The sequence below is a fragment of the Gobius niger genome, assembly GCF_951799975.1.
Source record: "Gobius niger genome assembly, chromosome: 11".
In the NCBI taxonomy this organism is placed as follows: Eukaryota; Metazoa; Chordata; class Actinopteri; order Gobiiformes; family Gobiidae; genus Gobius; species Gobius niger.
Genome location: NC_136862.1, coordinates 28,384,071 through 28,396,002, shown reverse-complemented (window position 1 = coordinate 28,396,002; position 11,932 = coordinate 28,384,071). Strand labels below are relative to the sequence as shown.

Below are 11,932 nucleotides of genomic sequence, written 5' to 3'. Positions count from 1 at the left end.
TGATCAAAACAAATACTATACTTTTAGCCATATCCTTGTCTCTACCTTTAGCTAGTTTGACTGCTCCCCAGGTTTCTTTGAGATGCAAAAGTACGGGCTCGAGGGAGTGGGACGTCAGTAATGTGACCAATATCAGGGAGAGAAAAGAAACAACTAAAGAGCAGAGTTCAAGTGTAACAGAGCTTTATTGAGCTGAAATGGAGACGAGGCTTTAGAAAACAGACGAACGCTTCAATAATTACTATCTTTACTGTCACATATATTTATTTTAACCATTTTAAGCAGTGCAACTCAGACCAAAGTACAGTGACATTTACCCACTCACTCAAACCGAGGTGGACAGAGCAGCTGAAACGGCCACCGCTATGGGCCTTAGGGGGGAGGCAGACCATAAGCTCATGTTCAATTAGTTTGACATTTCATTTAACGGCAAATGGTGGATTTTCTTAGGATTCCTATTTCATATGTAGTTATACAGCATCACTAGAGGGCAGCAGGAGTTATAGTAGTGCAAGTACATGATTAAATTCTTCAAGTCGGGCGTGAATTTGCCCAACAGATATTCTAATGTTTAATTGCATTGTTTTAGTCAATATATTAGGAGCTCTATGGGTAAACAGTAGCAGGATCCACCTCATTCTCTCATTCACACAGACTCCAAACAAAACGACGACGTTTAGACACTGCTGAGCGCGTCCACTCCTGGCAGCACTTTACCTGAAAACAGGGAAAGGAAACGTGTTATTAGGGCGGCAAGATGTGGCTAATCAGTACAAACGGGAGCTAATGGTTGCAAATAGTACGTAATTTTCTACCCCCTACTTGCTCCAGCAATGTCCTAATGTGTGGAATGAGCCCAGACCTATTCACCACAAGTACGACCTGAGGTGGCAGTAGTGAGTATGAAAATCGCTACGGCCATCAAATTCCATCTAGTCCCTTTAAAGCAGTACTAAGCAACTCATGCCCCTAGAGGCCATAAGCGCCACTGCAGGTGTCGTAGCATGTTGCGTTTTTTTACTCATTAATTGAGAGAGTAAATACGACACTGACAGAAAAGACAAAAGGGACAGAGGGATATTGTACATCCAATTACACAATGGGCACAATTTTTTGCAGTCAAACTTGGCTGTAAACACTGTTTAAGGAACGCTAGCCCACAGTTAGCCTGCTAGCTTCTTCTTTGTGATTTTATTCCGAGGCAGGGACGTTGCTTGGGTGCTTTTTTTGGCCAGAGACACCCGGGGGAGATGAAAGACCCCCAATCATCCCATTAACACTTGTATTAAGCTCAGAAGGACTACGGGAAGGATTTATTAAGGTAAACAAGTTTCTTAGTTCTTTAAATACAGGTGAGGATTTCTCTTTACAATTATGCAGGCCAACGTTAGCTATGTAAATATAGTACGTCTTAAATACTGGAATTATCGTTAATTTTCACTAAGATAAACGCATGGTTATAAAATTCAAGCCCTGGATTGTTGGTACTTCCATTTGTGCGATCAACACAACAGGATGGCACTGTGTCGTTTTTATACGAAAACAAAAGCGTGTCAATCGTGTAGCTCGTACAATATAGTTTTACAGTTGTTGCACCTAATATAGTCTGCATACGTCACATGAAATGGATCCATAGAACTGTCCCAAAGCTACAAACTCTGCTATTTTGCCATCTCCTTATAATGCATAAAAAATAAAAAGACTTTTTCTTGAACAGATCAACATGAGCGTTTTGTAATTTTTATGCACTTTGCAAAGTTTGAGAGATAAAAACAAATGAATAGTTATTTGACTAATTTGATTTCAAACTGTCATGCCATTACATATCCTACAGAAACTAACTTATTTTTTTAACCTTAATTGTTTCCCTGTTTCTTAACTCCTGGCTCTAACCATAACCAGACCAAACTCACCCTCCAGCAGCTCCAGACTGGCCCCGCCCCCTGTGCTCACGTGGCTCACTTTGTCCTCTGTGTTCCACTTGGCGCAGCATGTGGCCGTGTCGCCCCCTCCTGGAGACATACAAGAACACAAAGGGTCAGAAAGGGGACTCGGGAAGGAATATCTGTTTTAGTCCTGGCACTGTCCAACGTCTGTCCTGCATTTTGAACTTCTCTCCATCGGCTTTTCGGGTCGAGTCCCTGTTTAGTTCAGTTTTACTCCTGCTTTAGTCTGAGCCTAGTCCTGCTTCAGTGCCAGAACGGTCTTGAGCTTTACCGATGATGGAGACACAGCCGTTCTTGGTGACTTCCACCACTTTGTCCATGAGGCTCTTGGTTCCTTTGGCGAAGTTGTCCCACTCAAAGACTCCGACGGGGCCGTTCCACACAATCTGTTTGGCCCGGGATACGGCCTCAGCGTTGGCCTTAATGCTCTCAGGCCCACAGTCCAAACCCTGAAGGAGAGAAAGAGATGGGGTCAGACCAGAGCAAACAGCCTAATGCTTCTGTAAAGGATGGGTTCATGGTCATGGTCAAGAAATCCCTGAACTAGTGCTTGTAAATCAGTCGTTTCAAGCACACTTCAAACTGGCGTGATGGATTGGACGAACAGGCAAAAACAGTCACTGGAACACTCCCATTAAAACTCATTAAATTATTCCTATTCCTTCAGTATATTTAGCTTTAGAATGTGTCCTCACCATCCATCCAGCAGGGATCCCGGCTGACACTGTGGCCGTTCCAGTGGTGGCTTTCTCGTCGAACTTATCGGCTGTAACAAAGTCAACAGGGAGCGTGATCTTGACTCCGTTCTTCTCTGCTTTAGCCATCAGGTCCTTCACAATCCCCGCTCCCTCCTCATCGAACAGAGAGGTCCCGATCTGAAAGAAGGAAAGCTTTTGTGTAACAAGGAATGCGTTTCAAAACTCTTTCAGATCCCGCAGTGACTTTTCCTCAAGCGCGGGTCATACATTTCAGTCCTATCTCGTTTCTTTCAGAGAATTTCTCAACAACTTTGCTCAAACAACGTCAGAGCTGCTCTGGGAAATGCACATTAACCACGAAGATAAAGATTGTGAACCCGTCAGTGATTCCATAAACCTCTATGTTGTCGGAGACTACAGAGAACTTAAAGAGGGGGTATTCTGCTTTTTTCAATCCCATAGCACCAGTTTATATCCCACTACAATGATGACCAAACCTTCTGTTGGTCTGTAAATGCAGTAAATTAGAATAACTGCCTTGTATGAAATGTCTCTCTCAAAATGGCTGTAGTGAATGTCTTGAAATAGGCCTCTTTCTCTTTAAGAACCTCTGACCCTTTCAGACACGCCCCCTTCACACGCTGTCTGTGGCATCAGTGGGGAGGGGGTTCTGCTGAGGAGCAGTGGTTGGTTACTCGGCTGGTGACGAAAGCTCGGCTGGTGACGAAAGCTCGGAGGCGTCTCCAGGAGGTGGGGGCGTTCCTAGGAGGACTCAGGCAAACCTATCCCTAAAATGGCCGCCATCAGAGTGTTTACAGATTACTCAAAAATACGTGAATGTGCCAAGGCAACACTTCAGGCATGTTTTTCATGAGGGAATGACATAATAACATGATGTAAAGCTTGAAAAAGTCCATTTTGCATAACACCGCCCCTTTAAAGGCTCTGGACCTGACCCTTTTATTACAGAAGTTGAAATGGATGATCTGGCAAAACATTTCTACTTTACAGACCAAAGGAAGACTCCAGGAGCTGCATGTGGTAACCATAGCAACTTGTGACAGCCGCGAGTGTGACGCATAACAATAAATTAAGGTTGGACAGTTGACTTTTCATTTGATTGTGAAATCATTATTAGGTTTATAAACTTATTACTCTAAATACCTTTGGAAACTGGCTTTCAATACTAGCCGTGACTGGTACTTGCAGAATGAAATGGTCCTTCAATACCACAGAGGTACTGTAGTACTGCGTGCTCAGACTGACCTCCATGTTGTTGAGGACTTTGAGGAAGGTGAAGGCCATGCCTCCGCCGATGATCATCTCGTCCACCTTGTCCAGCATGTTGTTAATGAGCTGGATCTTATCTTTGACCTTTGCCCTGGAACAAAAGCAATCGGGAACATCAAAGCGCAGCTGAGATTACGGATCAAACACAGACGAGTCCAGGCTTTGAAGAAAGAGGGGACTTTTATGGTTCTCTGTTCATAAAGTAAACTAATAGCTTTAAATGTTTGTTTCAGTCGTTTAGACCTGTTCTGAATTGCATTTGACTCTTCAGCAAAAATAATTACCACCAGAGTATAAAGTTGATATCGGCTCAGTTGGACTCGGGAGTGTTTTGTGCTGCAGACAAAAGCAGGCTGCATAAAGGACGCCAAAGCTATGAGTTCGACAGTTTTGACAATGGCCTGGACCCGGGCTCAGAATAAACAGGAAGGTCAGCTCGAACAAAATTACGGTCCTGATTTCTGCCCGTGGAGCGAAATCGTTTTGTACGGTTTTGAACTCTTTCAGTCCATGACCTGCATCAATCATTCTCTGACAGTCACAAATCGAAGACCTCAAATGCTGCCTTATAAATGTCTTCTGCAGAGAATATGCGTGAAAGATTTCAGTTATCCACCGATTATTTATTAAAAAATCGTTAACTGGACTGGCCTCTGTCAATTTATTTGTCACAATAAAGATAAATTTGACAATAATTTACAAAACTGTTCCATCAATCTTCTCCCCGGACTCACTGGGACAGCCGAGCAGAAAAGTGTCCATTACATAATGAGCTTATGCCACTATTCTTGGAGAACACCTGCCCTTCTCTGGACGGCTCATACTGTAGTCTGACCTAGTCCTTGGTCGGTCCTTACCCTCCGAGGATGGCCAGAAAGGGCCTCTGTGGTTTCTCCAGAGCCATGGCGAAGTAGTCCAGCTCCTTCTTCATGAGGAACCCAGCAGCCTTCTGAGGCAGGTTCACTCCCACCATCGAACTGTGGAACAAGAAAAGATGTCGACTTTAGCTGCATTCACAGAGACACTGATGACTTCACTCATGTGGTTAACACTGTAGATTCTAAACTTATTTTGGGCATTTATGTTTAGGTCAAGCAACAACGGCTTTCCTTGTTCATTTTTGTCAAAAGGTGTCAGTGCTCTTCTTCTTCTTCTTGCTTTACGTGGCACCATCTACAGTGTGCTGGACTGTGTGGGCCAGAGCACCAGTTCAGATTCTATACAATAATCCAGTTTCTCTCACAAACGTCAGAAAGTTAATGTCAGTGCATTTCCTCAGCAGGTTCATATTCTGCCCAACAGCTTTACTGAGCTTTTAACACTTTTCTTAGGCTCATCGGCTGAAAATTCTGAAAATGGTCTTTGTCAGAACTCTTCACTGCACTTTTACGTCCCCCCAAATGGGAAAAGACAACAATTATAACTGCCCCAAATCTTTAACTGTTATAATTGTGCAACTTTATTCATTAAATTCCTTTAGTCGATTATAAAAAGGACTATCTATAGATGTGAATAATTGTATATATAATCTGTGAGGTGTAAAATAAGTCCGTCTACGCTGTGTGATGGCAACAAAGTTTGCTCGTTTCCTCTGCTTGCGTCTCAAACACCGTTGTGTGTTTAAAGAAACTAGGCCTTTTCTACAGTTAGTCAGGGCGCATGTCTCACCTGTGAGCCCGGTGCGCCGTGCCGAAAGCATCGTTCACGTAAATATCTCCCAGTTTGGACAGAGAGGCCCTGAACGCATCGATCTGCTCCTGAGACGCTTTTGTCTGAAACACGGACAGGACAAAAGAGTGAGAAACAGAGATTCTGAACACACTGAACTGATGTAGACTTGAACAAAAGAGTGAGATACAGAGGGTCAACATGGGGCTGAGGGAGAAGGTTTGTAAACTGGACCACAAGTTTATCACATCAGTCTCTTACCATTTCAACACACATATTTCTCAAACTCTTTATTGTATTATATTAGACATGGTGAAAATGTCCCATGTACTTGTTACCAAATGTATCAATATTAAATGCTTCAAACATTGTTGATGTCTGGTCTGGTTAGAGCCCACAGTTTGTACAGTGGTCTAAAAATAACAGCTCAGCTCTGGACAGAGCATTCCAGCCAGGGCTCGTGGACAGGAAAAGAAACACGGACCTATGACCTTTCAAAATAAAAGGTCACTCGGTCAAATCCAAACGGCCAACTTACAGGAGAAGCTAACATGACTCCAGCGTGTGGCAGGTGGGTGAGTGTGTGGTCAGCCTCCCTCCACATCAACCCAAAACATGCACAGTAGGATAATCCTTTAGCTACAAGCTCCTGAGTTCTGGCTCTCATTGGAACTCCCTAAATTCAGCACTGGACAATGTCTAGCAGGAAGTTGCCCTGGATTATTTATGTGTGCAGTTTATGAGTTTGTCATAATAGTACACCGACAACCTGCTTCAAAATGTTCTTCCTCTCTTGGCTAGCACTTCATTTGTCCATCGCCTTGAAGGTAAGTCAAAAGAGCAAGTGATTATCTTAATGATACAGACATGGGTTTGCATTTGGCAACTTTTTGTACCACATAGTTTTAAACCAAGAGCTATACAAATAAAACTCTTCTTTGCTTTTCTGATTTCATCGGTCTTTCAAATGTAAACCCATATTTACCTGTAAAGCACATTGAGTTACATTTGTAGGAATAGTGCTCAAACGGTCTCTAAACTTCGACACTTACACCCTGTGAACACACTGTACCTTGTTTCCCGCGGGGTCCTTGCCTTTGCCCTCCTCTGCCACGTGGAAGCGCAGGTTCTCCAGTAAAATGACTGAACCTGTAGCAGGACTGGCACAGGCCGCCTCCACCTCAGCGCCCACGCAGTCTTTCAGGAACGTCACATCCCTGGGACCAAACCAAAAATAATCATTAGCAACAATGGTGATGAACTATAATACACAGCGCACAGAATTAGAAGGAAAGTGTTAGTTTTTAGCATGAATATGTCGTTTAGGACAATCCAAAACACAAATAAAACATCCACGTCTGTGCGCACATTTATTTAACTGTAAACTCATTATGCAACTCAATGAAAAACAAGACATTACCCATTTCGCATGCGCATTTTTCAATTTGAGTGAAAGGACAATACAATTAACTAATTGAACACTAATGGACCACTAAACTAAAACTAAGGTTAATCACAAATTAGTCTTTAGTTTTGTTTCCAGGTTCAAGTAAGCTGCGTGAAAGAAGCAAGTTTTCTCTCGAAGTGCACCAGGGTTTTACTAATATTGAATTAATATATATTTGGCCTCATTTCCCAAGATAAAAGTGTGACAGACTGAGAGGCACAAACTACATTTAGAAGCACTTGTGAATTTGTTCAATGATGTCAAATATGAGTGAACAACTCTCTCCCACCTCCCCAACAGACTCTTGAGCTCCACAGCCACAGGCTCCAGGGAGTACTTCTCTGGCACGAAGTTCCCGTCAGGACGTCCCAGATGGCTCATCAGGACCACGGACTTGGCCCCGTTGTCCAGACAGTGCTGGACACTGGGCACCGCGGCCTTGATCCTGTTCGGAAACACCAGAGTGGATGATGGAGCACTGAGGGGCTGGCTCTAACATGATACAGATTTGAACGGGTGAAGTCTGACCTCTGGTTGTTGGTGATGTGCTTGTCCTTCATTGGGACGTTGAAGTCCACCCTGAAGAAAGACAAATAGAATTTCTTGAGATTTTCTTTCATATTCATTATGTTTTCGATGATCAAATGTAATTAAACAGTGTACTCATTAATAAACCCCACAGGTTCCTGGAATCCCTATAGATCCACTGACGCCCAGTCACCGTGAATCAGATAGTCTTGCGTTACATAACATCCAACCCACCCCTCGCTGCGTCAGATCACATGACCACAGCCCTGGCAGAGCTCCCGGAGGCACAATGGCACCCATCTGCCTCTCTACTACAAGGACATCACAGATAATAAACATGCATGTAGTAGTTTTCCACAACGTCAACAAATAGTCAGTATCCCTAAAACAGGGCTGATGAGAGAACTAGTATATGCTCTGGATCCATGTTTGTCTCCACACAAACACGATGACGTTTCCATCAAGCTCACGTTCAGCCTGTCTGCTCCGACGGGAAACACAAACACACAGCAACAGGTCTGGGATGGCACTACTGAACCATACAATCATTTATCCAATGTCCAAAACAAAGCAACATATTTTCTCCTAATATTCATGTCAGTAATTTACAGCAATGGTTCCAAATGGATCTCTGCAGGTGAACGGGGAAAACATTTACATTTTGAGTCAGGCCTCAGAATATTATGGTACAAAGTGTTCTTAAACGCAGACCGACAGGGTAAAATCAAAGGTCCCACATTATGACCCCGCTGCAGATGAACTCTTGGAGTCAATTCGAACTTTAAACTTTGAACCCCCCTTGTCCGCAGAGGCGCGTGGTTACGACATGAGCAGAGGCAGAGCTGACATTTCCAACTGAGGTGTCGGGTTCAGACACTGTGATGAGCGTTTTGACTTCAGCGAACAGGGAAACGGCCGACAAGCTCCATTCTCAAACCAGTGGGAACCTCACGATTCGATACTCTGAATGACAAGAACTTTACCATATGCCAATACTGCGATGCTCGATATATTGTACAATATTAACCTGCAATACATCACGAGTTGTCACAAACTGCATATTACCATCATTTACATTTGTTTTCATGTGCTTTTTAAGTGAATAAATGATCCCTGGTCCCAGTGCTACTGTCTACTGTCTGAATTCTTGAGCACTGGAGCAATGCTACCTCATTAATATACACAATGAAAGTAATTAATATGCATGAAGTCATCAAACGTATCGATATCAGAGTAAAAGGTATCGTATCGTTTGGCAAAATATCGTGCTATATCGCAATAATCGATCCATTGTCACACCCCTAGTCTGTTCACAAAATCATTTTATATGCATCTAATTTAAGCATTTATAATTAAAACAACCACGTCAAAGAATAAATCACTCAGATCAATCAACTTAATCATGGTACATTGTTTTACTCCTGAATTTATCGTAGTGCCACGTTGATGCGACTCCAGGGTCCCATGCCGTAATACCAGGCAATGCAAATGCATGCGAATAAATGCACTGACGATATATTGTTTACCTGTCATTTATTGAAAGATAAGTCAGTAATTATTGAGACAGGCCTTCCAATGACTGTCCATCAGTAACACGCTGTCCGCAAAGTTATCTTCAAATATTATAGCCTATTAATTTAATCTAGAATAGGTTGTGTTCACGTTCTAGAATTTGATGGTGTCATACTCTCAGATGGAGGACGGATATCAATACAACTCTATGGGAGAGACATTTCAACAGTAGTTATTTTTCTCTTTAGAGATTTCTTTTAAAATCGGTGGTTGGATTCACAGACCTGTCATATTAGTCTTTAGGCTGGCCGACCTCACGCAAAAGGTCTTTGAATACTGTCACAATGTTTGGACACCTTGATTAAGTTGACTTTGGTTTATACGTGCTGCCAGAGAAGACTATAGGCTCTTTAGAATGTTTTGACGTCACATGAACCTAAAACAAGTAAAAGTAAAAGAAAATCTACAGTTTGACAGTTAGTATAACTTTACTACTATGGAAAGTCTCTTTAGAAAGTTGATGTCCTGGGAACTCGACCTATTAGTTTAGCCGTTTATATTTCAACTGTAACTCCCTCTCTCTTGGTACATTTTTCTGCAAACTGTATTTGTGGTTTCTGAGTTCCACATTGTTTAACTGGATACTTTTGTACATCTTCACCGTGTTTTTGTGGTGGCTCGGCTGATATTCTTTTTACTGCAGAGTCCATAATGGTTCTGAAGAAAGCAGCTTTATAAAAGTACAGAAACAGCTAGCTTATGAAGAGGCACCAAGAGCCCCCCGCAGCTGCAGCACAGTGGAAAACAAGAAAGGGACAAACGAGGAGGTATCCGAGCAAGACTCACAGCTAATGGCTGGCTAATGGACGTTCACTGGGGAATAAAACAGATTAACTACTAAACTCTGCTCCACAACTGTCTTTCACCATCTTCTGGGAGCTGCGCAGGAGGAAGAGGAAGGAGGAGGAAGAGGAGCTGACCAGTGCAGGACACCACGCTCTGAAACAGGGACAACCTCAGGAGGCCCTGCACCATTTCAGAGGATCAGAGGAGACTGAAGGCAGCCAGCTAGGTTTCCTCCGGTGCTACGGTTTCCCCTTTCCCCGATCTCGAAAACATGCTGGTCCGGTTGACCAACAGCGGCGGCTCAGGACTAACACCTGAACGCAATTTCGTTGTACGGTTACACAGTGACAAATAAACCACTTACTACTCACATTTTTTAATTTTCTCTGGTTTTATGCAGCACTTGGTCGACTGAATCACAGCTGCCCTGGGGCTGATTGACGGAACGTTGACTGCCACATCAGCCTCGACCAATCTCCACATTTATACTTTATGAAGCTGAGCCAAGTGTTTTGTCCAAGGACAGAACAACAACAAAGGTACGTGTAGTCAGAGCGGACTTGAACCTTGACCTTTAGGCTTGTCGGTAAACTCTCCCACCACTGCTGCCCCACAAGAAAAACTGCAATATGCAAACTACAGACGCACAAATGACACGCAAAGCTCTTAGTACACTTCGTTCCTCGATATAGTGCTCGATTTTGACTTTCGATTTATATAGCTTTAACGCCAGGGCAGACACTATAGAGTTCGGGAAATTCCACAGTTACCATGGAGATCGGCCATCTTTGCAGCTGTTAGCATACATTTCCATTGACTAACATTAGCTAAAAACAGTATAAAAAGTGGAGAAAAAACACATGGAACAACTCCGTTAGCTGCTAAGTTACTGCTGGTAAATACATTTATTACACTGCGGTGTCCAAGTGTTTTAATGTGGACAATAACTCCAGTATTTTGACTTCTAAAATCTCCATTAGTTTACAATTGCTGCTAATCCGATAATGCTTAGCGATATGACGTCACATTCCCAAACTCTATACAATGTTTAAACGTGAAATTTGCGTGGATGTTGCGGTCCTCAACCACCGAGTCCATGCAGCATCTCCGCAGGGGCACGTACGGTGGTTGCATGGATGAAAAACGTGACGAGTTGCCTTCCTGTGTCTGTCATCACGCAATGTGGCAACTCCCCCACGTTCTTCTGCTTCAAAGATCACCTGTAGCTTCAGCAAAATCTCCACAACAACACTACAACTGCGCACGTATGTGTCCTGACTCGTTGTGACCAACTTTGCTCGCGTAAACTTGCAAAAAGATGCCTTAGCTTGACGCAGTGTGCAATTCATTCATCCCGGACGCTACCCACCTCATGATAACCCTCTTCCCCTTGACGTCGAGCTTGTCCAGGGTGAGTTTCGTGGACAGAGACATGTTCGCTGCTCGTGTGTGCGCGGTTCTTCTGGGTGTAGGTTCAGGGTGCTTGTCTTCTGCCTGTCTCCCCGGGTCCTGGACTCCTCTGTCGGCTGCAAAGCTCAGAGTGATAGCGGTGACCTTAGCGCACAAGCTCGGAGCGACAGGACACACGCCCCTCGTCCAGGATTGGCTAGAAACAGGCAAGTACGCAGGCGGAGAGACGCAGATGATTGGTTGCAGGGGTTGTCCGTCATAGGGAGCGTGCGCGTGCGCTCATGAGAGCACGTACGCGTTTTCATCATAGAAATATATACATTTACGTTTTCATCATAGAAATATATACATTTACGTTTTCATCATAGAAATATGTACATTTACGTTTTCATCATAGAAATATATACATTTACGTTTTCATCATAGAAATATATACATTTACGTTTTCATCATGGATCTATGGTTTTCATCCGGTTTCATTCAGGGTTTTTTTTATCCTTTTTTTTTTTTTACTATTATATAAACAAAGAAAAATAATAACAAATTAGTCTCACATTTTTTACCCAAACTTGAGTAAAATATTTGGT

At 43.2% G+C, this 11,932-nt stretch overlaps 2 protein-coding genes across 2 annotated transcripts in view; one reads left to right on the top strand and one right to left on the bottom strand.

Moving 5' to 3' along the window:
* Positions 1 to 432: 432 nt before the first annotated feature.
* pgk1 (phosphoglycerate kinase 1) lies at positions 433 to 11,518 on the bottom strand. The gene is made up of 11 exons (XM_079565992.1): positions 11,305 to 11,518; positions 7,578 to 7,628; positions 7,339 to 7,494; positions 6,675 to 6,819; positions 5,603 to 5,706; positions 4,792 to 4,911; positions 3,911 to 4,025; positions 2,642 to 2,821; positions 2,218 to 2,395; positions 1,914 to 2,012; positions 433 to 717 (listed from the first exon to the last, which is right to left on the bottom strand). Exons 1-11 carry the CDS (start codon positions 11,367 to 11,369, stop codon positions 677 to 679), a joined length of 1,254 nt encoding a protein of 417 aa, XP_079422118.1. The 5' UTR covers positions 11,370 to 11,518; the 3' UTR covers positions 433 to 676.
* The window catches only part of rab24 (RAB24, member RAS oncogene family), a 48,279-nt gene continuing 44,425 nt past the window's right edge, over positions 8,079 to 11,932 (top strand). The window contains exon 1 of the mRNA XM_079566004.1: positions 8,079 to 8,093. The gene's annotated coding sequence lies outside the window, so the exon portion shown is untranslated. The remainder of the gene's footprint in view (positions 8,094 to 11,932) is intronic.